Here is a 27,935-nt window from a genome sequence, read left to right on the forward strand (position 1 = left end):
CGGAACTTCTGTTCGGGTACAATTTCTGCTGACACCGTACAAACTGAACCGGAACTGACGATTCAGCGGGAAATGTAAACAGAAGATACGGGCCGGAAGATACTGCAACCAAGAACATCAATGTGAGCCTTCTTTGTAAGTTTTGATTTGGCTTGTGTTATGTTTAATATATATTGGTCAGAAAAACATTCATATATACTGTTTACATGTTAGAATATAGGCCTATAGAGCATAGCGAAAAAACCTGAAAAATGACTTCTGCTGACTGAAATGGACAAAATCAATGATACATCGCTACTTGTTAGGGGTAAGGATCAACACTCGGTAGGCTAAAATAACAGTCCTATGATCATATGGATGTCTTGGGATAAAAAAAAATCGTTAAAATTGACTCCTGTAGATAGCCGTTATTCAGATCAGCAGCATGTTGATTATGTCAACAAGATTCCTACATGCATGTTGTCCTGAAATTTCAAACCACTGGAACTTGTGACCGTCAGACATTGTGTTTATACCGATAACTGCCTTTTTCTCCCTTTCAAGTTCAGTCACTGATCATGAGATCCAACTGTATGTAATTGAGGATATGGAAATTCAAGCGCCAGTGACTAATGTTTTATGGTTGTCGGGGTACTTTTTAGGATCCATCCCCAATTAAAAGTGTGTGATTTTCCCTAATATTCCTGCTCAAAATTCCCAATATGGAAATCTAAACAAAATCCATGAAATGACAGTTCTCAAATGCTGCATACATAATGTATATATATTTAGAAAGAAAAGAATGATCATGTTGTCATAAGAAAAAGCCTAATAAAATTTAAACAGTCGGATATATAGTTCATACATATTACTGTTATTCAGAGTTATAAACATCATCCTTTTTTTATGGAAATGGTTCTTATGTCATTTTTTTTCACCACCCCAGGGTCCCTTTCCAAAACCCTCCTGATATTCTACCTGTAATATTATGACCTTGTTCTGCAAAGTGATGCTATATATATGCTGGCTGCCAACCAAAATCTTATTGGCTGAACTCTGAATTTGTTTGATGATTACTAATTGATCATCACAGAACAGCTGATATGAAGATGCGACTGAAGGATTCCTGAAGTACCAAGTTATTAGTAACCATGAGTAGTCAAGGCAGCAACTACAGCAACTATGGCCAACAAAGCCAGGGAAGTAACTATGGCAACCAGGGTCGAGGTAGCCAGGGAAGAGGCAGAAGTTCTGGGGGAGGCAGAGGAAATTGGCGGGGCAGATGGAGGGGGCGTGGTGGTAGATACTTCAGTCATCATGGCAACAGAGGAGGAAGGGGTGCAAGTAAGCTATGATATTTGACATTTGATGAAATCTTACAATTACACATGCAAGGGGTAGTAGCTATAGATCAATGTGATGTCTACTCTCTCAAATACAGGTATGAGGGTTCCTATTTGTGTATGATTTGTATGTGTGACAGGCTCAGACTCATCCTTAACCATAAAATAAACATTCATGCCATATCAACTCTCAGACCTTTGGTTTTATTGATTCATAATTCCTACATATACATGTACTATGGAATGCAAATGTAAATACATGAAGTGTTAGTACATTCTATCAGAGATGTCTACTATTTTAAATTACTCTGATCAAATCATTATTAATGCATGTACATTTTGTCTCTTTTGAATGTATGAGTGCCTTCAAAGTAATTGTTAATGAGATGCAAATAATTTCACAAGAAAAATAAAAGTTAAATGGTGTAAAATTTTGCAGTGAAACATTCGGACTCCACCGGAACCTTCATTGCAAGTGTTTGTATGTATTGATAGGAATAACAAGTTTTGTGGAAACAATTTGCGCCATTTGTAGATCAGGGGGGAGCTGGACCAGTTCTGATGGATGGTCCCCAAGGTGGTCGCCGTCCACCCCCTATGGTACAGACTAGAATAGAGGTCCAATCACCGTACAAAGGATGGAGGATGTACTTCCCAGAGGAAGGTACACAGGACCAAGCTTTACAGTAATGTAGCCCAACATCTGTGTATATGTAGAGGGGACTTATTTACAGTACTAAACTGCAGGTAGATTTTGTAAAAAATCTACTAGTCCAAACACATGATATATCCTTTCACAGGAAATGATCACAAACGTCCAGACATGCAATCTATTAGCTACAGCTAGCATCTGGCTATTGGAATTGTACACTACAGATGTACCCAGGGGTTTCATATCAATCATACTGTATAGCTTATAGATCTCTAGGAGTGTAGACAAAAAAATGTTAAGTACCTGTCATATATAGACAAGAAAGTATCCGGGAGAGAAATGCTGTACTAATTAGTTAACAAATGAATTCATATATTTAGTTTCTATCCAAGACATAGATCAGAAGTAAAACAAATAACTGGTTAAGTATCGAAGTTACGAAATTGACATCATCTGTATGAGTTATCTTTCCTTTAACCCTTTCAGTACCAGATAATGTTTTTACCCTGAACCCCAGTAATTATTTAAACACATTTTCATAGACACTTAAATGTGCTCTGGGTTCAAATGCAGTACTAAGTTATTTGTAGCCATATTATTTCTCAACACAGATCTTATTCTAATTCTGTTAATGTTAATATGTTAAAAATTAATGTAAACAATGATTAAGAATTTTAACTGGTAGATTTTTAACTTGACTCAAAAGTTTGCTGTGTTTTAAACAGTTAGGTACCAGGTACGGATCAGGTATACATTTTTGGATACCTGCAGGTTTACATTTCTGTACATGAACCAGTCTATTTATCAATCAGAAAACCTGATGAAGTAGTAGATTTTGTTGTTTAATTTGGCAGTTTACTGTGACCATTCTCCGACTGTCACCAGAATCCAGGTGTTTGAGAAATACATCATCAGTTGGTCCAACTCCTATAAATGGGTAAGACCTGAGCGATATTGTATTAACATGTGATTTCATTTTTTTTCATTTTTTAGACTAAACATTTGACAAGGATTAATTCCTTCCAAATTCTACAATAAAGTTTTAATAGTAAATGTCAAATTCTGCAATTAGATTTTAAGGAGTTGATGCTGAACATGCAGTATAATGGAATATTTGAGGCTGAACAGAAATGGCTAGAATAATGAAAACAAGTTAAATTTAACAACAGACAATGCATATGTAACACAATTAGTGTGGACAATTTGAAGATAAGAACACCAAATAACCTGAATCGCCACTTTGTGATTCATTTGTGGCAAGCAAATTTGGAAAAGCAGGAAAAAGTCAATGTTTGTAGTACAGGTTAATAACAGTTCATTGGTACAGATATTTATAAGTGTGGAAACAATCTACTTAACTAATAGATAACATCCTGTTTTGAGACCATTAAAGAGTGTCCAGTGACTGATTGCTCTACACATTTATTTTGATTTCAGAATGATGTTGAAGAAAAGGGAAGCTTTACTGTAGAATATAAAGAACTGATGGATGATCAAAGTATGCAGCTTATAACATCTCTATGAAATACACATGTAAACCCATGTTAATCATCTCTGTAAAATACACATGTAATCCCAAGTTAATCATCTCTGTAAAATACACATGTAAACCTATGTTAATCATCTCTGTAAAATACACATGTAAACCTATGTTAATCATCTCTGTAAAATACACATGTAAACCCATGTTACTCATCTATGTAAAATACACATGTAAACCCATGTTAATCATCTATGTAAAATACACATGTAAACCCATGTTAATCATCTATGTAAAATACACATGTAAACCCATGTTAATCATCTCTATGAAATACACATGTAGACCCATGTTAATCATCTCTATGAAATACACATGTAGACCCATGTTAATCATCTCTATGAAATACACATGTAGACCCATGTTAATCATCTCTATGAAATACACATGTAAACCCATGTTAATCATCTCTGTAGAATACACATGTAAACCCATGTTAATCATCTCTGTAAAGTACACATGTAAATCCATGTTAATCATCTCTGTAAAATACACATGTAACCCCATGTTAATCATCTCTGTAAAATACACATGTAACCCCATGTTAATCATCTCTGTAAAATACACATGTAAACCCCTGTTAATCATCTCTGTAAAATACACATGTAAACCCCTGTTAATCATCTCTGTAAAATACACATGTAAACCCATGTGAATCATCTCTATGAAATACACATGTAAACCCATGTTAATCATCTCTGTAAAATACACATGTAAACCCATGTTAATCATCTCTGTAAAATAATTGATACAAGACTAAAAAAATAATTCTACATGAACTGTTAATGCAATCTGCCACTCTCTCCTACATTTAAAAGGATGGGTCTATACACTTACAATATAAGACTACATCCTTCTGGCTATGGTGATTTTGCAAAAGATATGTATAGAAAGCAAGCTTGGAATGCTCGGTGTTAGAACATCTATTCACTCTCACTACATTGGATGATTGGAGAGATGAAGGTCATCCGACTTTATCGTATAACTTGGGAATAATTCAAAAATCTGTATATGAAAGAGGGTGTCACAATGTAGCAGAGAAATAGTTTCAGCTCATCCGCTTTGTTTTGAAGAATATATTACTGGTAGATTTGTGTACATACACTGTTAACTATGATATTGGTTTTCCTTCAGTAATCCTGGAGAAGTTACCAGATTTACCAGCTAATCTGAAGGACATGCCAGAAAATATCCTATCCTGTCTTGGTATTGCTGCACACCAGGTATTTATGAAAGTAAAAAATAGTGTTTTTGGGTCCATTTTCTGTCAGAATTCATGTTCACTGATCTCTTACAGGATTAAGGAAAAGAACTTAGGTACTTGATAACTTCTCCATATCCTACTAGAACAAAATAAGCCAAAATATTATCCCATTTATGGATAAGTTGTCTTTTTATGATAAATTTCCCCAATCTCCAAACATCACATTCTTTAATTTTCTTTTAAAACTCCTCCAATTTGTATATATTCTTTCTGTTTTTGAAAATTTTCATGCTCTATTCACTTTAAAAACTTTTATAAAACAAAGTCTCTAACATACTTGAAGTGTAGTCATATACAGTTAGAAAAGAATTAGTCCATGTACACCAAATTTTGTATTAAATATTAATTTCTTAAAGTGAAACTGTGAAAGGCCCAATGTAAAACCTATAAATTTCTTGTATATCACAAAATGTGGAGGCACAGTAGTTTAGTGGTAGGACGCCAGACTGGTGACCGAAGGGTTGCGGGTACAAGGCACAGCACTGTGTTGTATCTTTGAGCACTTAGGTAAGTTTCTCCACTTGTTCCAGTCTACTTAGCTGTAAATGAGTATGTGGTTAGGCAGTGCTAGAATTGTTGAATGCTAGCTGTGAGTGCCAAAATGGCAGCACCGGCTGTATGCTTCCCAGGAAGTTGAGAAAGATACTGCCTGGTTGCAAAGGCCCTATAACCACGGATAATAATTTGTGAACCGCTTTGAGACGACCTTGAGATTTCCCCAAATCATAGATTGGTCCCTACCCACTATATGATTACATGAGGTGACATTCTCATTATTACTACCAGAGGGGACTAGGTTTGCACTCCATCTGTTGGTCCATCTGTTCATCTTTGCATCACTTGGTCATATCTGAAACACTCTGTTTCCTACCTTTGTCAAGTTGTTATGCAAGTGTCTCTTGGGATGAGACTTCCACATAACACACTGTAATGAGCCCTGTGCCCAACTTTGTACAGAGTAATGGCCTTATGTTATTTTTATGTCAAAGTCTGTGCGGAGATGGGGGATTATGGATTGCTTGAAATACTATGCTTTGTCTGATTTTTTTTGTAGAGATGTAAAACCCCAAACAAATATGTATGGTAACTAAACAACTTTGGAATTTGTGCGAAAATGAAAAACAATTTATGTGACACTTTAACCTGTCCACAGTTTGTAACTAACCTGAGGATGAGAGAGTCCGCAGAGAACGAGGACGGCACAGACCAGCCTGATGTGAGCTACTGTGTACCTATGATCCAGGCGAGGGTTACAAACTTCGGCTCACCTATACCTTTGAAAAACCTTAAGGCCAATTATTATGGTACTATGATATAGCCTCCTTTCTAACTTGGACAACATGATTGTCTAGCATTGTCAATGGTCATGGTTGTTTTATACCTTTATTCCAAACTTAGGAACTGTGTTATTTGTTTGTTAACCGGACAAACTTTGAAGTATTTTTCAAGTTCTTGTAAAGTAATTTTTGTGTCAAAAATTTATTAATTACAATGCCTCGGACCCAAGGTAGGATTAGGGTTTGCTTGAATCAGGATGTCTGTTCCTCCATCTGTCCATACTACTATATACTTGATTGGCTGTGATGCTGGTATTCATGGATGATGTTCTCAATATTTGCCACACTGCAGTACAGCACATGTAGGATTTGAGCCTAAAATGACTTCTCAAGACATGTTATGTTACACATTTCTATTTTTCAATTAGTCGTGGTGGACTAATTATAAGGCACTTTGTGTACAGTGTTTTACAGCAGAATAATGAAAAAAATGCATTTTACTTAAAAGTTCAGATAATTGCTTTTTCAAACATCAGTCAGACGGAATACTTTATTATTGTGATAATAGTTTTATCGATTCAGAGATCTGAAGTCTAATCTTCCTGTCTTCTGGGGCTTATCTTCATGCTTATGTAGAAATTAATAAAGTTTCATATACTCCGGTATAAGAAATCTCTTTTGAGATTTGAAATTTGAAAAATTCAATAACTTTAAATTAAGCTGTTTTAGCCTACCTTTATTTTCAAATATATTTAAAAATTCAACCATTAATATATAAAGGACCATAAGGACTAGAGTCACGATACTTGGATATGTTATGTACACCAGCTGTGTGAATCTTTTCTTAATTACAATAATGAGGTCGAAGGTCATCTTTAAGTGCTAGTCAGGGGTCAAAGGTCAACATGGGTTAAAAGCTTTAACAATCTTTCAAGTTCCATAAGGCCCAGTGTCGTGATATTTGCCAGCAGGTACCTGGGATAGAATGCTCCTCATTAAGATGACCTTGACCTACTTTCAAGGTCATAGTGGCTTGAGTCAAAGGTCAACGTGGATTAAAAGCTTTGAAATTAATCTTTCAAATTTAAAACGAACAATATCGAACCGTTTAAGACATGTTAAAATGTCTTGTGTTCTAGTTACCAAATACGGTCTGAAGTTACCTATATGTCAGTTTCATGTAACAAAAGAAACAGGTGAGCGATACAGGCCCTCTGGGCCTCTTGTTGTTGTTCTACAGTATTATTTGTGGATTATAACCTAAGAAAAGCTATTTTTGCGATTCCTCAGTACTATTTGTGGAAGTATAACCCAAGAAAAGCCATTTTTGTTGTTCCTCAGTACTTACCTTACAGTTTGATTCAAACACTTTTAAATTACAGGAAAGTTTATTTCCATCAAGGGGACAGTGGTGAGGGTTGGTAATATCAAACCACTGTGTACCCGCCTCGCGTTTGAATGCAATAGCTGTGGAATGGTACAGGTACGTGGATTCAACAGTACAGATTGTAGCTTATCTTGCTGTTAATTAATACATTATCTAGAAACTCTATTTATAAAATTACATGTTATCCCATTGTCAATTTTTTACTATTTCCAAGTTAATTGATGAAAGTGTGGATCATTTTGTAGGGAAATGAGATATTGTAATAATCTGGTGTAGAAGTTTTGATTAAAAACTTGGCAAAGCCTTTCTTCTGATCCAAGTTGTACTCAATATCGCATAGTTTTCATATTCCTGATACCTGCTATGAAAGTCAACCGACCATTCCCAGGTTCACTTCACTCTTCAGTTGTTGTCAAGGCCTAATATGTTTGATGTTACGTATACTGTTAGCACAAAATTGTTTGTTTTTATGCTACAAAATTTTATGCATTTAATCAAAGCATAAGACTGCTATCAAAGCCTAAATCATTTGTTTCCCATTATTTTAATACAGGTACAATAATGTAATTCATGCAAAAATTATTATAAAATATGTAATTCAACTTGGTTTATATCTGCATTACTTTGTAATGTAAAATTTTATTTTGCAGAGTGTTTCATTACCAGATGGAAAATATGTTTTACCAACAAAGGTGAGTAAAAATTTTGGGATCTTGCTCTTTTCTCACTTTTAGGTGTATTTTCCCTACACTTCACAAATATACTGTTTCTCAAAATATCTGAGGTCCTATGTTAAGAATTTTAATAGATTTTTTATAGATTTATTGGCTCACTGTTCCTGGAGTGTTCCATAGTGTTTGTTTCACTACAGATGTGTGGAGATGCAACATACTTGTAGGTTGTGTATAAGTAGAAATCTAGTGAACATTGGATACACTCGGTATACGAAGTCCTCACTAGTATAACACCATAATAAGCCTTGTTGACATGTTTTGACTCTAAGGCAAGCCATCATTATAATATTATGTTTAGATGATGGCTCACATTTGAGTCATAACATGGCAACAAATCTGGTATAAATTCTTTTCAGATTTAAATGAATCAACTTAGTGGTCCTCAGTTCTCACTCATTGGATTGCTATGACTGTGTGTCTTGTTTACACTGGCTGGTCCAAGGGAGATTTCCTCGAGTCAAGAATCGACACGAACATGCTTTTCTTGTTTTCACGTCCTCGTGTGTTGTCATGGTCAGTGTATATGTTAATGTGAAAAAGGATTACTTGTATCACTGTTTTTGTGCTTTTTGTAGTGTCCGTCCCAGGAGTGTAGAAGCAAGACCTTCGTACCTAGGCGTAGCTCTGATCTTACACAGACAATAGACTGGCAAACTATCAGGTACAGCAATGTTAGCAAGTTAACTGGACATAAGGTTCACATTTTCTCAGGATTAATTACCACAATCAGAAACCTTGTACATTACTGTTAATATTTGCTTAATATTTGGAGGATTTAATTAGTTGATACTGTGATAGTAAATTTTCGAAGGTAACCCTTTTTTTGCTTTAACATATTTATTTGATAGATACAATTATTTATGTAAATACAAGATAGTCTCTCTAAAGACAAATTCAGGACATAACATATATGTTTCAATGCAAACAACTTGAAAACCCCCAGATAAACCAAATGAAGTATCTACTTTAATACCAAATAAACAGGTGGCATTTAAAGCAGGTTTCATTGTAATTACATGCACTATTTCACAATTCAGTTTTTGTATTTTCAACTTTTAACTGAGCTTGGACTAATTGTAATAACTGTGCATGGAATCTTTTTTAAAGACAGGTCATGATATCAAAATTTCATCATCTAACTTAAATTGCAAACCACTGCATGAACAACTCTTTGTATCTTGAAACACTGGACTGAGGCTATTTCCGTGGCAGTCAACTGTTCCAAGAAGGCATAACCTTACCAGGCAGTTCAGCATATTCAATTATTCGGGTATCTTAATATTAAATGATGTTTGAGACTGGTCAGTGTGTAGGTACTTCTTACTTATCGGAAGGTCGAAATGTTTCATACATGTGTTTGAATGTATGTGTCAGATTTGGTAAAAATAAATCAGTAAAATAAGATAAGTACTAAAACATGTATGTTCAACATCTTTTTAAAGAGTGCAAGAAATCATGGGGGATACACAGAAGGAGACAGGACGGATACCAAGGACTATCGACTGTGAACTGACACAAGATCTAGGTAAAACCTCTATCCAAATAATATCCAAGTTTTACTTTATACACAATATACACATTAAACGTGTGGCAACGTTTCAAGACCAACTGGTTCGTTGGTCAAGCATGACGGAGTACACGATTTGTATTGTTAGCCTGTACAATAGTGTGACGAAATTGTATAATTCATATGTCACTTGATACAAGACGTTTTGTCTAATGATAGAGAGTGTATACCCACTGTATCGAATCTATCCAAATACACTTTTTTGGCGAATATTGCAGCAATGTCTGCTTGATACAAATTTTAAGTGGTTTTATTTCATACTTTTTTTCCATTGACCAGTGGACAGTGCTGTTCCTGGGGACATAGTGACAGTATCTGGAGTGGTCAAGGTCAACAGTGTGGATGAGGGTAAGTTACTTAGTTAGTATTTTGCTCAAGTCATATTAGAACATATAATATATTTTGGTTTCATTGACTGTGTCTTGTTGGCTAGGCCTCTGGAAAACATAATCAAGTTGAACATTTTTCTTGTCATCAAGACATTAAAAAACAGTTGTTTGTTATCCAGTAAACTTTCATGGATAAAACTCAAGATTTGAATAAAAAGAATAAATTTTTATCCCAGGCCAAAGCAGCCTTCCTTAATCATTTTTTCCAAAATTTTCACAGGCTTATATAATATTTCACCATAATAAGTGCACATATGTTAACAAATATCTTAAATAAATAGTTTTTTTTTACTCAAGTCTGTGACTGTTACAGGTCGGGGACGTAACAAAGACAAGTGTATGTTCCTGCTGTACCTACAGGCCAACTCTGTCAACAACACTAAAGGCAACAAGTCTGGAGACACAGCAGGCCTGGCCATCGACTTCTCCATCAAGGAACTCTATGCCATTGAGGAGATACAGAGTGAAACCAACACCTTCAGACTCCTGGTTGGGTAGGTCATGTTTTGTTAATCTAAAAAAAGATAACGAATTGAATGTTACTATTGATGTAGGTCATGTGAATGGTAATGTAGGTCATATGAATGGTAATGTAGGTCATGTGAATGGTAATGTAGGTCATGTGATTGCTATTGTAGGTCATGTGAATGGTAATGTAGGTCATGTGATTGCTATTGTAGGTCATGTGAATGGTAGTGTAGGTCGTGTGAATGGTAATGTAGGTCATGTGATTGCTATTGTAGGTCATGTGAATGGTAATGTAGGTCATGTGATTGCTATTTTAGGTCATGTGATTGTTATTGTAGGTCATGTGAATGGTAATGTAGGTCATGTGATTGCTATTGTAGGTCATGTGAATGGTAATGTAGGTCATGTGATTGCTATTGTAGGTCATATGATGGTTATGTAGTTCATGTGATTTTTAATTGGTGATATACTCATCAAACATTACAGTAAGATTTTGATAAGTGATATACTCATCAAACATTACAGTAAGATTTTGATTGGTGATATACTCATCAAACATTACAGTAAGATTTTGATTGGTGATATACTCATCAAACATTAAGTAAGATTTTGATAAGTGAACTGATATACTCATCAAACATTACACTAAGATTTTGATTGGTGATATACTCATCAAACATTACAGTAAGAGTTTGATTGGTGATGTACTCATCAAACATTCCAGTAAGATTTTGATAAGTGAACTGATATACCCATCAAACATTACAGGAAGATTTAGATTGGTGATATATTCATCAAACATCACAGTAAGATTTTGATGGGTGATTTACTCATCAAACATTAAGTAAGATTTTGATAAGTGAACTGATATACTCATCAAACATGACAGTAAGATTTTGAGTGGTGATATACTCATCGAACATTACACTAAGATTTTGATTGGCGATATACTCATCAAACATTACAGAAAGATTTTGATTGGTGATATACTCATCAAACATTACAGTAAGATTTTGATTGGTGATTTACTCATCAAACATAAGAGTAAGATTTGATTGGTGATATACTCACAAAAATAAAGTACTCATTTCTAGAATTTTAAAAATAACTAAATTGAATTTAAAAATTGTGCCATAATGTATGATTTAGCTATTTCAGATTTGTACATTTGGATTTAGTATGGGTCCAACCAATGCTTACAATTTGATATGTATTGGGTTGGTGTTACTTTATTGTATTAATTAGTTCATCTTATGTTTTTTTTAACACAGTTATATCTGCCTTTATATTGAGATCATAGTCCGTATCTAATTACGATATGTAATAGTGCCCTTCCCCGAAATTTATCAAGGCAGTTTTTGAATGTTGTTAGGTTTGGTGTTGAATCATGCTCCCAGGTAGGGAATTCCAAATCATGTACAATCTGTTGAGTAAAAGACTATTTCCTCACCTCCAGTGTGCTCTTTGATTTTTTCAGACTGAATGAATATCCTTAAGTCTTTTAACCTTGCTTTGTATGAAAAAAATCCTCATAGTTTACCCGGTATGTTTACAACAAACCAAGTATAATCTTTTGTTGAAATTTATCATCTGTTTTGTTGTTTCAGGTCTGTGTGCCCTTCTATATATGGACATGAGGTAAACAAGTGCTGCACTATAGTAAATACATTGTATAGGGAAGTTTGCAGAAAAAGGGTGTGTAGGTTTGGAATCACTTAACTGAATCTAAAACATGGACTACTTGTCATTTACTTTTTGGGATGCAGTTTTTATGGTGATACGTCCAGGGAAACATATAGTCATTGGGAAGGAAATTTAGTGAGTATGGGATACATTCCAGAGTTGGTTTAAATCACATGTGTACAGTGTATACTCGGGCTGCTATGGCTTAAATCACATGTGTACGGTGTATACTCGGGCTGCTATGGCTTAAATCACATGTGTACAGTGTATACTCAGGCTGCTATGCAGTGTAATAACACCATCAAATAATTTGCTTGATAAGTAACATGTAATCTCACCAATTACGACACTGTAACAAGAAAGGTTACAGTGATTTCATCAGATTTTCCCGTTCTAAGTATTTAGTGTGAATGACATGCTTTGTTCAGTCCTTGTCATGTGTAAAAGGGTGAGGCTATAACACTGATTGTAGATTATCACAGGAATAAAAAGAAGCTGAGTAAAGTGGAGTTTAGAATCTGTACCGTAGTTATTGCAGCAACTACCTAGTAGTATTTTGGACCTTTTAGCACTTTATACAATCCTGTTCATGTATATTTTGTGTCTTGGTTCAGTAAGTGACAAGGACACGATATTTATCCTAATAGTTTCATTCTTTGTGCAAACTGCATTGCAAGTAAATCATATAAGGATTTAATTGGATATGGGTCAAAACTCATTTCAGGTGATATCAAATATTGTGATGTCAGAATGGTTATGTCATGATTTTGGGGATGTCATAATCATAATGATATAACATTTATAATGCTGATATCACGATGGTGATGTCATGATACCCAAAAATCTCTATAACAAGCTGCGGCTTATTTCCATTTTTAGTAAGAAATTCCAGCTTAATTTTGAAGCCAGGCTATTTACAAAGCAGTCTTATTTTTCGCAGTCATTTAGACAGAATGCCTTCAATGGCATATTTTCAAGACCTTCTCTTTTTCACATGAGAAAACATAATGTTATACCAGTTTTTTATTGAAATCAATATTGATTGTTTTTTTCTTTTATCAGAATGTTTCAATAATAAATTCTGTAATGTAATATTTACCAGTAAAACCTGTTAAGGCAGACACTAAGAAAAATGCGGCTTCTGTCTGGATTCCAATGCATATTTCAAGACCAGCTTACTTTCAAAGACGGCTGATTATCAAGATATGCTGGACTGTCAGGAATCCAAAGCTTATTTTCAATGCCAGCCTATAGTCAAGTCAGATTAATATTGAGATATTAGGGTAGACTTTTTATGAATTCTTGTATGACAGAGCTATATATGATATCCTGGGGGGAAATGTCTCCTGAATATCAAATTCTAAAAACAAATTTAATTATGTAGTGACCTGGGGCCTGTTCGTTTATGCGGAACAACCGGTTTGACGGTTTATAAATGTAACAATTTCGGGGGAAATCCTGGCGGACCTGCAAATGTTTATACAGGCCTTGCAAGGCTTTGTCAAGGCTTTGCCTGAAAGCAGCATCAGATTACTAGGTCCGACCTTTATTAATTGACGAACAACTGTGGTTCGACTGGTTCAACCGGGTAAACGAAAAACGGCCCTGATTTCTTCAGGTCTTGTAGCTATATAGGGTCCTTATAAACATGTCTTACTCAGTAGTTTAGGTTGCATATTCTATACTGTGTACCGGCAACTTTTTGTCGCAGTTTAACTTTCGCCTTTTTATGGCGGGCGAATTTATCATGACAGCAAACCTTATTGCACAGTATACCATGTATTGTATATCCGTCTTTGCATATTGCAGAGTTATCTTCTCTTGGGAGTAGGTATTGATTGGTACGTCATTTGTTTGTGAACCCAAACCAATGATGTAACAATCAATACCTGCTCCCAAGAGAAGATAACTCTGCAATACGCAAAGACGGAATAGATGTGAAGGGTGAATATGGATTTTACCAGTGAAGGGGAAATATTTGACTTGGCGAAAGTTTCCGGTATACAGTAGTACCTGTAATTGTTAGACTAAGTAAAAGGAACAATAACTCTAGTACATTTACGCTTACAGTTGGTGAAAGCTGGACTGATCCTGGGACTTTTTGGAGGAACACAGAAATACACAAACGATAAGGTATACTTGTATATTTCAGATATGAAATAAATCAACCATAGCCACATTATCTTTTCCTTCATTAAATCTAAAACACAGTAACATACATAATACAGATATAAATATAGAAGGCATGATGATCCAACTTGGTCTCAAAATATGTGTTTTAGATAACAGCATGCATAGTCTATCAATGATTTGGTTATGAGTTTAAATTTCCCCTATTTAGAGAACCGATTCTCTTTTCTTTGATATTTCTTTCATTCACAAAAAAATAATATGATCATGCGTCTCCCTCACTATGTAATTGGTATAAACATGTACGGGTGTTTTCCTTGTGAAATTGAAAGATCCAGAGCGCTACTGTAATTGATAATCATTGTTTGTTCTGATTGCTTAGAACCGTATCCCAGTGCGAGGTGATCCACACGTCTTGGTGGTAGGAGATCCTGGGCTGGGCAAGAGTCAGGTAGGTGTGTGATCCTGGGCTAGGCAAGAGTCAGGTAGGTGTGTGATCCTGGGCTAGGCTAGAGTCAGGTAGGTGTGTGATCCTGGGCTGGGCAAGAGTCAGGTAGGTGGTTGAACCTGGGCTGGGCAAGAGTCAGGGAGGGGTGTGATCCTGGGCTGGGCAAGAGGCAGGGAGGTGTGTGATCCTGGGCTGGGCAAGAGTCGGAAGGGGGTTGAACCTGGGCTGGGCAAGAGTCAGGTAGGTGTGGGATCCTGGGCTAGGCTAGAGTCAGGTAGGTGTGTGATCCTGGTCTGGGCAAGAGTCAGGTAGGTGTGTGATCCTGTGCTGGGCAAGAGACAGGTAGGTGTGTGATTCTGGGCTGGGCAAGTGTCAGGTAGGGGTGTGATCCTGGGCTGGGCAAGAGTCCGGTAGGGGTGTGATCCTGGGCTGGGCAAGTGTCAGGAAGGTGTGTGATCCTGGGCTGGGCAAGAGTCGGTAGGTGGTTGAACCTGGGTTGGGCAAGAGTCAGGTAGGTGTGTGATCCTGGGCTGGGCAAGAGTCGGTAGGTGGTTGAACCTGGGCTGGGCAAGAGTCAGGTAGGTGTGTGATCCTGGGCTAGGCAAGAGTCGGGTAGGTGTGTGATTCTGGGCTGGGCAAGAGTCAGGTAGGTGTGTGCTCCTGGGCTGGGCAAGAGTCGGTAGGTGGGTGAACCTGGGCTGGGCAAGAGTCAGGTAGGTGGGTGATCCTGGGCTGGGCAAGTGTCAGGTAGGTGTGTGATCCTGGGCTGGGCAAGAGTCGGGTAGGTGTGTGATTCTGGGCTGGGCAAGAGTCAGATAGGTGTGTGATCCTGGGCTAGGTAAGAGTCGTAAATGTGTGATCCTGGGCTGGACAAGAGTCAGATAGGTGTGTGATCCTGGGTTAGGTAAGAGTCGTAAATGTATGATCCTGGGCTGGACAAGAGTCAGGTAGGTTAGATACAAACATTTTTTGGACAAATTTTATTCCCCCATCAAATATAGTAGAAGTCTGCTGGGGTTCGGGAGCCTCGGGGTCAGCTTCTTTACAATTTAGTGTTCTCATGTAAGAGCGATCTCATTCTTCAATGTACTATAAAATTATGTATACTTTCATTCTCTCATTCTATAAATGTTTAATTTAGTATATCTAGTTGATACAAAAGTTGAGGTGACAGTAATGTACCTTACATGTACAAGGAGTGTAGGTTACACACAAGTGTCGAGTAAGTGTAGATTATGTGTAAATAGCATATAGGGATCCTGAAAATATTGGCAATATTATATTTCAAAGATACTGTATTTCTGCGGTATTATTATATGGTTGTAAATTTCTATTTGGGATAGCTTTCAGTCTCAACATTTTTGTCACAATGTTTAATACCTTTTTTGTGAACTAACCACGAAATGATATGCAATTCAAAGCAACTAATGTTATTTAGAGTTCCACAATAAAATTTGAAAAAAAAGGTTGTCACACTTAATGAAAAGAAGTTATTATACCCCCTGCAAACAAAGTTTGGGGTTGCATATAGGAAACACCCTGTCGATTCGTCTGTTCATCTGTCCATATACCTTGTAAGCACATCTACTCCTAAACCATTTATTGGATTTCTTTGTAACTTGACACAGTGAATCTACATCATTAATATGTAGATTTGCATGAAAAAAGGATTTTGCGATTCAACTATTTTTCCTGCAGTTGTGGCCCATGGAACTTGATTTTTTTCTCTCTCCAGAAACCTTGTAAGTGCGAGTCCTCCGAATGGTTTGTTTTTTGTAACTTGGGGTATATTTTTGTGAGCTCGCTCACACTTTTACTAGTCTAAACCAGTTTTGAAGATGAAATCTTGTTGAATACCAATATTATGCTGCATATATGTACTGCATGAAACATACATACATGTATATATTGTTTCCTCAGATGTTACAGTCGGCCTCCAACATAGCCCCTAGAAGTGTATATGTGTGTGGTAACACTACAACTACCTCAGGTTTGACAGTAAGTTACCTGTTTTATACTGCTACAATGTTGTAGTATTTATAGCAGGGCCCCACTCATTGGTTTACAATTTATGAATAAACTCTTTAAAAACGCTTTATTGATCAGGTTTTTATAACAGTTTATGGATTAACTCTTAAAAATAATTGGATCAATGCCTATAGATGAATAGAAATGATTCATTTCCTTTCAGTCCTACTTTGAAGTTTGAATTGACAAACAGAATTTAATTTGGAATAATTTCTTGTCAGTCATTACTTAAAAACAAAGTAAGATATCACTTATCTTCAAGTTTTCTTCAAGCCTTTGAACTGTGTTCTGCTTGTTTTTTGTATTATTTGTTTTCCCTTTTCAACTATTTATACACATTTTTATGCTTTGAGATTCTGGAATATTTAATCTTGTTGCAGGTGACTTTGTCAAGAGATGGTGGATCTGGAGATTTTGCCTTGGAGGCAGGTGCCCTGGTGCTGGCTGACCAAGGGTGCTGCTGTATTGATGAGTTTGACAAGATGGGAAATCAACACCAGGCATTACTGGAGGCTATGGTCAGTTAAAAGTGAGACATGTTAACACCAGGCATTACTGGAGGCTATGGTCAGTTAAAAGTACTGGATGTTAACACCAGGCATTACTCGAGGCTATGGTCAGTTAAAGGTACTGCATGTTAACACCACGCATTACTGGAGGCTATGGTCAGTCAAAAGTATTGCATGTTAACACCAGGCATTACTGGAGGCTATGGTCAGTTAAAAGAGAAGCATGTTAACACCAGGCATTACTGGAGGCTATGGTCAGTTAAAAGTGAGGCATGTTAACACCAGGCATTACTGGAGGCTATAGTCAGTTAAAAGTGAGGCATGTTAACACCAGGCATTACTGAAGGCTATGGTCAGTTAAAAGTGAGGCATGTTAACACCAGGCATTACTGGAGGCTATGGTCAGTTAAAAGTGAGGCATGTTAGCACCGTGTCTCTCCTTCCAATGGGGAAAGACATATTGTATAAGTACTGGTCCTTCTAATACAGTCTTATCTGGGCTATATATTTTAACCTTTCACCACTGTAAACCATAATGGACTCATCCAGATCAATACATGGTAGAGTCTACTAAAGTTACATAGGGTTGAAAGGGTTAAACTGTAAAAGGTGTATTGATCAAACTTTAAGCATGCCTGCATCACCCACAATGCAATGTAATTAGGTCACTGTGTCCTGCACCTCACTGTCAAAGGTCAATAAGTGAACTTTCCAGTGGAATCTTGTTCTGGCCATCAGTTTTAAACTTTTTTTTAGATGTTTTGATGTATCTTGAAGTATACTTGCATCAGCTATTGAAGGCAAGCAGTACATTGCAATTATGTCACAATGACTTTTGCCTTTATAACAAAAGTCCAATAAGTACAAAACTTTAAGTGAAATCTTGTCTGAGCTGTATTTAAAACATTGAAGATAACTTAAATAAACTTGAACATACCTGCATCACCTGCAGAAGCTTTACAACACACTTTATCTAGTCACAAGGGCCTGTATTCATTTTGTAAATGATTTGGAAAAATATTGGAGAGATTATGCTTGGCTTTTTGATAGTGTCACATGATTTTAGCAATTAAAAAAAAATATTGGTTTGAGCACAGAATCTATTCTTGAGCATGTGAGTGGTTTCACGAATACAGGTCCAGATTCAGATAATTGCAAAGCAAATATGTATGTTTAATAAAGATGTATTACTTGTTATTCCAGACATTTTTTGGAGACCTCTGTGTTTACTGTACTTCTGTATAAAGCTGGTGCTGCATGTTTACATCCCCAGTTTACACTTAGATAGTGACAATGTAACAATGAGCATTCTCAACCGGTCCAACCTTATATTTACAGGAGCAACAGAGTATCAGTGTGGCCAAGGCAGGAATTGTCTGCAGGTACGTATCAAATTATCAGCATCGGGTTTCGTATCAAATTATCGGCATCAGGTACGTATCAAATTATCAGCATCAGGTACGTATCAAATTATCGGCATCGGGTACGTATCAAATTATCAGCATCAGGTACGAGCTGCAACAACATTATGCCAAGACACTATATCCTTTGTCTTACGTCTGATGTCACATTTAGCAATGTTACATTAGATCATATGCTTATATATGATTACTTTATAATGTTGTTTTGTTACTAGGGTTGTCAAACCGGACAAATTTTAGTAGCACATGTAAAACCATCTACTCTGATTCATATCAAAGTTTTACTTTATACACAAACAATGTACATATTAAATGTGTCGCAATGTTTCAAGACTGACTGGTCACTTTGTCAAGTAATGACCGAATGACTGATTTATATTATTTACCTGTACAACAATGTGTCCACACTGTAAATTTCATATGTCACTTAACACGGGATGTTTTGCCTATCAATAGAGAGTGTATACACACTGTATTGAATATGTTACTGGTTGGGTATAGATCCATCCCCTTCTCCGGTTTAGGTCAGAAGTGGGTCCTACAGATGACTCAGCTGGTGTTCCCCATGTCTCTCTTCAGGGTTTAATTTTTCCTGATTTTGATTTGATTTTCTCGTGTTTGTATGTAGTTCCCTTTTAACTATTGTGACATACCCAATTGATGATGTGATTTTGATACAGTGTGTTCACATTGTGTATAAAGTAAAACTTTGATTTTACAAATTTCCAAACAGATGAATTTTATGGAAGATCTCCGATTCCTGATTTGGATACTGCTAACATTGTCCTTATGTACTATTTTGTGATTTATGTCTGTAGCTTGCCTGCACGGACGTCGATCATAGCTGCTGCTAATCCTGTAGGAGGTCACTATAACAAATCTAAAACTGTATCAGAAAATCTCAAGTAAGTAAGCTTTTTGATTTTTTTCACATTTTCCAAATTCGATAATTCTAGCGGAAATTATGTATTTGATATTGCAATTTCCATTTGGAACAAGTGTCAACAATTTATGTGTGAAGAGCCTTTTTTGTGAATGATATATAAATACTAAGTTTATTTACATATTCACTGCAATTTCCTCTATAAGTATTACCAGATGAAATTGTGTTCACAGAGCTATATTTATTTTGGAGTTTTATGTTTATAAACCATTTGCATTCATACCAGTATGAAATTGAAAAAACCATTCTCTCCTTATGCAAATATTTGAATTAAAGAGAAATCTTTGGTCTACATAATAGCAAGAAAAAAATATAGAATATTGTTTTGACTAATTTTCTGTCTAGATAAATTAAAAATCATCAGTTTTGATATGATTGTGTTATAAGGATGGGAAGTGCCCTGTTGTCAAGATTTGATCTTGTGTTCATTCTCCTCGACAAACCAGATGAGGTAAGTTTTAGTGTGCTAGATCAGATTCTAGACATGAAAAATTAACAATACCACCGGTAACAGGAAATAGTTGTGTGTTGTTGTACAAGTTTATACTTGACTCTTTAAACCCACCATGTTTATGGGGGGAAAACACGGTATGTACTGGGTGGTAACCAGTTATCTTGAAATTTCCCGGGGTATTTGGAAATATTTTGAAATACACATTGAACTGCAAATTGCTGAGTGGTTATTGAGAAGTTTTAATTGACTGTATTTTTAATTTATTTTACATTTTACAGGAAATGGATAGCATGTTGTCTGAACATGTCATGGCCCTGCATGCTGGCAAAAACAGGTGAGAGTTAATCCTACTCTCTGTGGTATTATAATGGAACAATCTATTGATCAAAGATTAAATGAAGTTTTTAGGGGTTTAAATATAAAAGTTAGAACACACCATTTCAAGGATTGTAAACTCAAAACCTGGCCATTCCTTTTGACCCATGTGATATGTATTGAACAATGTTATATCCATTAATCAATTTATTATGTGTTGTGATAAGATAGCTATGTAATAGTTATATGTATTATGTCTTTGAGATCGTTATTAATGAAGTCTTGAAACTTTTCCTTCTTCAATCACACTGACTTCTGCACAACATTGTGCAGATGGTGTTATTTTGACCATATTTCTATTGTGGCCTATTTTCAGATCTATGACAAGAGTCACAGCAAGAAGATCAGGGGTAAATTAAATTATATTTTATTATTTTGCTTATGAAATTTGAAGTGAAGCACTTGCCTAGATTTATGTGTACATGTATAACAAAATCTGAGGAGACAATTCGTGCAAAGGTGAATCAGTCAACTGTGAAATAGATGGAAACATGATATTACTAGAAAGAAAGAAAAAAGCAGAAATTTCATATTAAAGTTAACTTCCCCAAATGATTTTCTGTAAAGAGATAATATGACTCTGTAAACAAAACATAAACAGGTTAGTGTGATATTAAAACTGAAAATATTTGTGCTCCCATTGATATATATATATAAAATAGACCAAAGGAATTGATTGAAAAACACTTTCTGATGTAACCCTACAAGGGAGACGACTCCATCCTGCTGACGGAGACAGACAAACCCCTAAGTGACAGACTGAAGGTTCCTCGAGGAGAAGCCTTTGATCCCATTCCAGCCCAACTACTCAGAAAGGTATATCTGTCCTCCAAGTATCTTTTCATGGTAGGTTAACTACTGAACAGTAAACCTGATCTTATACCCAGTTATTGTAAAATTCCATCCTCTTGGTAAGTTGTCAAAATCAAAGAGTTTGATATGGAAATGGACTGGACTTCCACTATATGCTGTGGTGACATAGTATTTCTGCCTGTAGGTGTATCAATGTGTTACCAATACGAAGGAGGCACAGTGGTCTAGTGGTAGGACACTGGTCTCGTGACCAAAGGGTTGCGGGTTTCAGTCACGTCGTGGCACTGTGTTGTATCCTTGAACAAGATACTTTACTCAGCTTTTTCCAATCTACTCAGCTGTAAATGAGTATTTGGTTTGGCAGTACTGGAATTGTTGAATTCTAGCTGTGAGCGCTGAAATGGCAGCACCGGCTGCATGCTACCCAGGGAGTTGAGAAAGATACTGGCTGGTTGCAAAGGCCCTATAACCATGAATAATAATTTGTGAACCTCTTTGAGACATCTTAGAATTTAGGTTGTGATAGAGCGGTATATAAGAACCTCGAATTATCACAACTTGGCCTGCTTTATTTTCAGACAGATTTTCAAATATGAGATAACCTTGATCATGTTTGAGTGCTGCACTCAAGGTCTTTCTACTATTTGTTTTAAAAAAAATCTATATCATTGGTCTAGCTACTTTATCTCCTAATAAACCATGAAACTTATTACAAGTATTAGGTAAGATGGTGCTTTCAGCAAGTTAAATTATTATTCAAGGTGCTAAGGTCAAGGTCATAGTCACTGCAGCTATAGCTACATTTTTTTCTTATCACTTTATAAACTTTATTTTCCAATGACCTTGGACATTGATACGAGTATTAAAGATGCCGCACTCATAGTCAAGGACACTGTTACTATTTACTGAATCTTGGTCATTACTCTGAAAACTATCTTCCTAAGAGATTCGTGGAATTTCATACCAATGTTTATGATGACTACCTCAGACATGTTTTGAGTGCCACAATGTCACTAACTGTTTTAAGGAAATCTTCTCCATCACTTTACAGACTTTATTTTCAAATCAATATCTATGGATCTTCACAAAAGATTGAGGAATGGAAATTCCATTAATAAATTAGCATATGTGAGAATGATTTACCCTCTGCAGAAATTTATCTCAACAAAACTAAGAGATTAATTAGAATTGAATCCTTGTCTCTGCATTTTCTTGAAGTCTTTAATTCTTTTATAGATCAATACAGTTATTTGACATGTTAAATTCTTAGATTATCAGATTTGGAAAATTGTGTTGTCTGATTTTGAGAACGTTTGTTTGTAGTATGTCGGGTATGCCAGAAAGTATGTCCGCCCAAAGATCGGGAAAGAAGCTGCTACTGTTCTACAGGTGAGACATCAAAAACTCGTTATGATGAAAGGAGCTAGTGCACATCCATCAACTTTTCCTGTAAAACTCTACTTGTCCTTAATGGCAGAGTGGATTTTAACCAAACTTGATCTTGAGCATCCTTGGCGAAAGTGTTCTCAATTTTATATAAACAGAGGGTGTGGCTCCCCTGGGGGCAGAGGGCCAAAGCCCAAAGGGGATATAGAGGTTAATTTTCCAAAATCATCTCCTTCAATATCAATAGAGGGATTTTGACCAAATTTGTTCTAGAGCTACTATGGGCAAAGGGGACTCAATTTTGTATGAACCTTGTCAACCTTTGAAAAGGTTTGTTCAGGGCATATTTTCTATACTATTTCACCTTGTCCAATCAGATTTTGGTATGCAAGAACATCTTGAGAGGTTAGAGTGTAAAATATGAAAAGTAGGTCACTGTGACCTATGGTTTGACCTTTGACCTTAACCTTTGACAAACTTTGTCTGGGGCATATCTCTATATCATTTCAGCTGGAGTAATCAGATTGGGATTGCAAGTACATCTTGGGATGGTGGAATGTCAAATACCAAAAAGTGGGTCACTGCAACCTATGCTTTGACCTTATCTAGTGAAATAATTGTCTGGACATGTCTTTATTCTTTATACTATTTCACTTGAGTAACCAGATTTGGTATGCAAATATCTTCTTGGGATAACAAAGTGCAACATTCAAGAATATGTCACCATATGACAGTGACCTATACTTTGACCTTTTACCTCAACCTGTTGAAATAGTTTGTCTGAGGCATATCTTCTATGCTATTTCACCTGGAGTAACCAGATTTGGTATGCAAGGACATCATGGGATGGTGGAATGTCAAATACAAAAAGTAGCTATAGGTCACTGTGACCTTTGCTTTTGCATTTGACCTCAACCTTTGAAAAAGTTTGTTTGGGGCATATCTATTACTGATTCATCTGGACTAACCAGACTTTGTGTGCAAGCATGTTTTGGCATGAGGAGTCCAGGAAGTGTGTCACTGACCTATATCCTAAAAAAGGTGTACAGCTCAGTCAATATAGAAAGCATTACTGGTGGGGACTATGGATTGCTTTGCAATTCTTTGCCTTGGTTAGCCTTTGCCTTACAGTTCTAGTTTTTCTGGTACTGTCTTGATATATATATATATGATCTTACACGAGTTTCCATTTCATACGAGATTTATGAAACGAGTCTAAGAATTTTTCAATTTAGCCAGCCTCTGGTGATCTAAAGTGAGAAATTTGTGACAAGTTTCATAAATTTCATATGAAATGAAAACGAGTGTAAGATCCTTTTTGTCACATAAGCAGAGACTCAATTTTATGTATCTGAAAGGTGTGGTTTCACAGTTTTGCAGGGCCCAATAGGGTGAAATAGCGAAAATCTTAAAAATTGCTTCTCCTTCTGTAGGACTTCAAATTTTGTCTAGAACCATCTTGAGCAAAAAGGACTCACTTTTGTGTAAGTGGAGGATGTTTGGTTCCCCAGGGGGCAGAGGGGCATGGTCCAATAAGGTAAATAAAGGTAAATCTTAAAAGATGAGTTCAAAATAGAAATCTGTACAGAGTATCTTTGGCCCAATGTTGTATAAGCTATGGGTGCCCCCACCCTCTCCCAAAAGGGGACGGAGGGATTGGAACCAATAAAGTACTGGTGTTGCTGAGAGACAGTCAATATTTGGAAATTTTCAGTTAAATATTTAATGAGAATATTTTGCCATGATAACTTAAATATCCAGGTGAGCAATACCACCTTGTTATTGTTTTTTTTTGTCTAGTTTGTTGGGATTTGGTAGACAGTCATCAATGTCCATTTTATCAAAATCAAAGACAAATGACAGATGGTAAGTTGACAGGTCAATGCTTATCAATTGCAAATTATTTCTACAATTTTGTTTTCAGATATTCAATCTAAAGTTTTATCAATATGAGTAGGCTTTGTACGTTATTATATCCAGAAAATAGATTGTTTTGATTGTTGCTATCCTGCTGTAGGAGTTTTACTTGGAGCTCCGTAAGCAGCACCAAACACAAGACAGCACACCCATCACCACACGACAACTCGAGTCACTGATTCGCCTGACAGAGGCACGTGCACGCCTGGAGCTGCGCGAGGAAGCAACAAAAGATGATGCTAATGATGTGATAGAGGTCATGAAGTACAGTATGGTAGACACATACTCAGATCAGTTTGGGGGCCTTGACTTCCGCCGCTCACAGCATGGCTCAGGCATGAGTGGGCGCTCACAGGTACGTGTCATGCTTCAATGGTCAGAAAATCAGTTCTGCAGGTTAAGGGGTCATAATATTCTTCTTCTAGGGATGATATACATAAAAGATGATCTCACGAGTGACCATGTGGTATAATTTTAGCTTACCTGGACAGAAGGACCAAAGTTAGTTCATTTTATGGCACAGTAGCCTTTGTCTGTCCACCCTTTAAATCTTTAAAGAAAAAAACTGAAGCAGTGCTTGACATAGGAAATTCAATGTTGTTTACAGAAAATGGGGTATTCCAAAGACTGCTTACCCGGTAAGTTTAATTAGATATTTGAATGTCGTACATATGGTATTCTTTGCTGAAGGGATTCTCATTGTTGTTTGGAGCATAGTTACAGACTCAATGTGTAAACTGCTTAAACAATATTTTTGACAATGATCTGGAGAGGGACAGCTACACACTGTTTCAAAGGATTATATTAAACTTTTGAAGTCATCAGATAGCCAAATAAAACATAAAATAACCTTGTGTGATCCAATATCGTGATTGAGAACTCCTGTTTCAGCCCAAGAAGTTTGTAGCGGCTTTGCAGAAAATCTCGGAGCAGACCTATAACTCGATATTCACTATACCACAAATGAGACAAATTTCAAAGGTATTCATATTTCACAGTTATCAAATGTACTCTCACAGGGTGAATTTCCCAGTAATTAAAATCAGTACAGTAAGCTAAACTGACCAAGGTTCAAATTCATGTGATCTCAAGAAGAGACACCTGTTATGCATATGAATGCAAAAAAACTGTTGAAATATTTGACCTGCATTAGGTAAATAGAATCAAATGTTCAGGTTTATTTTTCTCCTTTATCAAATAGCACTAGAACATTCTCTCTAGAAAATACCCCCCAAACATTCTGTAGTTTTAACCTGTTTTTCCTGAAATAATGAATGGACTATATATTTAGCCTACCATCATCAGATGACATTATGAGGTTAAAGTTGATGTAGAAGATTCCTGTTTAGGATTTCCAACATGGTACTGGGTAATAGTACATGTAAGGAAAATGAAGAGCAAAGATGGTAACAGATCATCTTGGGGGCTCTCACTCTTACGTCGATTAACATAATCGTTCCATTTTGGCTTTAAATTCTTTGGGAATTTTACCCCCAATCTCTTAAATAGATTATTACTTCACTTTATCTGTAGCCAGTTTTCTCATGGGAAATCTAACAGATATATTCTCTGGGGTGGCTATGAGTCTAGTCGCTTCTCTGGATTCCTCCAGAGTCTAGTGACTTCTCTTGCCTTCTTCGGAGTCTAGCGTTTCCAATTCATAGTCTTTTATAGCTTCTCCATGGATATTAGGAGTCTAGTCCCTTCTCTGGAGTCTAGCTGCTTCTCTTGTTTTCTTTGGAGTCTAGCTCGCGCTCTTTATCAAGTTTCTCTGTGACTTCGCAGAGTCTAGCTTCCTTTAAAATCTTTTGAAAAGAATTTGTTACTATTAGTAGGTTTGTTATAGAGTGAGCAGCCCCTGATACGCCAAATGTTTGCAGTAGGTTTTAGTACTTGTTCTTTGCTTGCACATACATACCTGTGTCTTAACTCAACTAATAAACAGGTTAACTCTTTCATTGTGTGAAGTTATGTATAACAGAATAATTTGATATGGAATGATAAATTATAGTTTATATATAACTGTGTAAGCCTTCCATTGCCTTGGCTGCTGTAGTTGTAGATGTGATAGTTTGTTGTTATATATATATGTTTGCAATATTAAGCGTTATAGGATATAAGGCTTTTTCCCTTATGTTCATTTTTGTAATTCCTTCTTTTACCTGGTTATGGAATGTGTTCTTCTTCGAAGAGCGATAGTGTTTACCTATGCAAATTAGATGTCTTACCATATAAGGTATCGTAGTATATGTTATTCAGTCCATAGTAACTTTTGACCAATCAGCGATTACGTCTTAGAGGGGTGTTGGTATTGCCAGCTTCAGTTTCATTCCTCGTAGTGCTGGCAGATTACAATTGTTTGTTTTGGCTTACCCACCCACCAACCCCTGCATCGCCTCTAATTAATTTGCCTCATGATCATGAGTTTTTGTGTAATTGTTGGTTCTTTTTTCAGGTTCATGTATATGTATACAGTAACTTCATATTTGTCTATTTTTGTCGATTTATTACATGCTGCCCCTTTGTGAGGCTTATGTGAGCTAGGCTTCTTTTTGCCGCTTCATGTTGTATGTTATATATATGTAATGTTTATGTTAGGTGGTTTACTCACTCTATTGATCGAGACTTTATGAACAACTATGTGTAAATTTAGGCTTGGCTTTAAATTCTTTGGGAATTTTACCCCCAATCTCTTAAATAGATTATTACTTCACTTTAGATCTGATAAAGATCCTTTGATTTTGGGCACCAAGATCTTTCTAGGATCTCTTGTTTATTTTTGTATGGTTGTATGAACTGAAGTACATGTATATATTAATTAAATTTGATAAATGAACTCTTTATTGTCACATTTTAACATCTCAATACATCACCAATATGGTTTTTAATCAGTAAATAAATAAGATTGTATTTGGGAACTGTTAATTGTATCTAATTCCTTTTTGTATTTTAAACTATTTTTTCTTCTAGGATATTGGCCTCAACATTCTGGACTTTGAAAGTTTCATAAGTTCACTAAACAATCAAGGGTATCTATTGAAGAAAGGAACCAAGGTTTACCAGTTACAGACAGCGGACTATTGATGGAGGCTACAACAGAACTTCCTCACTGACTAGCTAAAGTTAATCGTGTGCTGTCTCCTGATAGAGGCTACAACAGAACTTCCTTGCTGACTAGCTAAAGTTTATAGTGTGCTGTCTAGTGATAGAGGCTACACCAGAACTTCC

At 36.2% G+C, this 27,935-nt stretch overlaps 1 protein-coding gene across 3 annotated transcripts; it reads left to right on the forward strand.

The window, feature by feature from the left end:
* The first annotated feature begins 48 nt into the window (after window positions 1–48).
* LOC110466746 (DNA helicase MCM8-like) lies at window positions 49–27,863 on the forward strand. Of its 3 annotated transcripts, none has more exons than XM_021523473.1 (28): window positions 49–135; window positions 1,073–1,323; window positions 1,858–1,986; window positions 2,829–2,911; window positions 3,412–3,472; window positions 4,649–4,737; window positions 5,932–6,082; window positions 7,438–7,538; window positions 8,093–8,134; window positions 8,752–8,837; window positions 9,619–9,701; window positions 10,023–10,091; window positions 10,446–10,626; window positions 12,208–12,238; window positions 14,354–14,416; window positions 14,796–14,864; window positions 16,782–16,859; window positions 17,270–17,407; window positions 18,737–18,780; window positions 19,638–19,724; window positions 20,150–20,213; window positions 20,495–20,550; window positions 20,908–20,941; window positions 21,300–21,407; window positions 22,728–22,793; window positions 24,808–25,062; window positions 25,599–25,688; window positions 27,678–27,863. In XM_021523473.1, the coding sequence occupies exons 2-28, from the start codon at window positions 1,131–1,133 to the stop codon at window positions 27,789–27,791; spliced, it is 2,565 nt and encodes an 854-aa protein (XP_021379148.1). In that variant the 5' UTR covers window positions 49–135; window positions 1,073–1,130; the 3' UTR covers window positions 27,792–27,863. The 3 variants fall into 3 exon arrangements, with proteins under 3 accessions (XP_021379148.1, XP_021379155.1, XP_021379163.1); XM_021523480.1 differs by having other exon boundaries at window positions 66–135; window positions 1,078–1,323; XM_021523488.1 differs by having other exon boundaries at window positions 74–122.
* The last annotated feature ends 72 nt before the right edge of the window (window positions 27,864–27,935 follow it).

The sequence above is a fragment of the Mizuhopecten yessoensis genome, unplaced genomic scaffold (genome assembly GCF_002113885.1).
Source record: "Mizuhopecten yessoensis strain PY_sf001 unplaced genomic scaffold, ASM211388v2 scaffold1689, whole genome shotgun sequence".
Taxonomy (NCBI): Eukaryota; Metazoa; Mollusca; class Bivalvia; order Pectinida; family Pectinidae; genus Mizuhopecten; species Mizuhopecten yessoensis.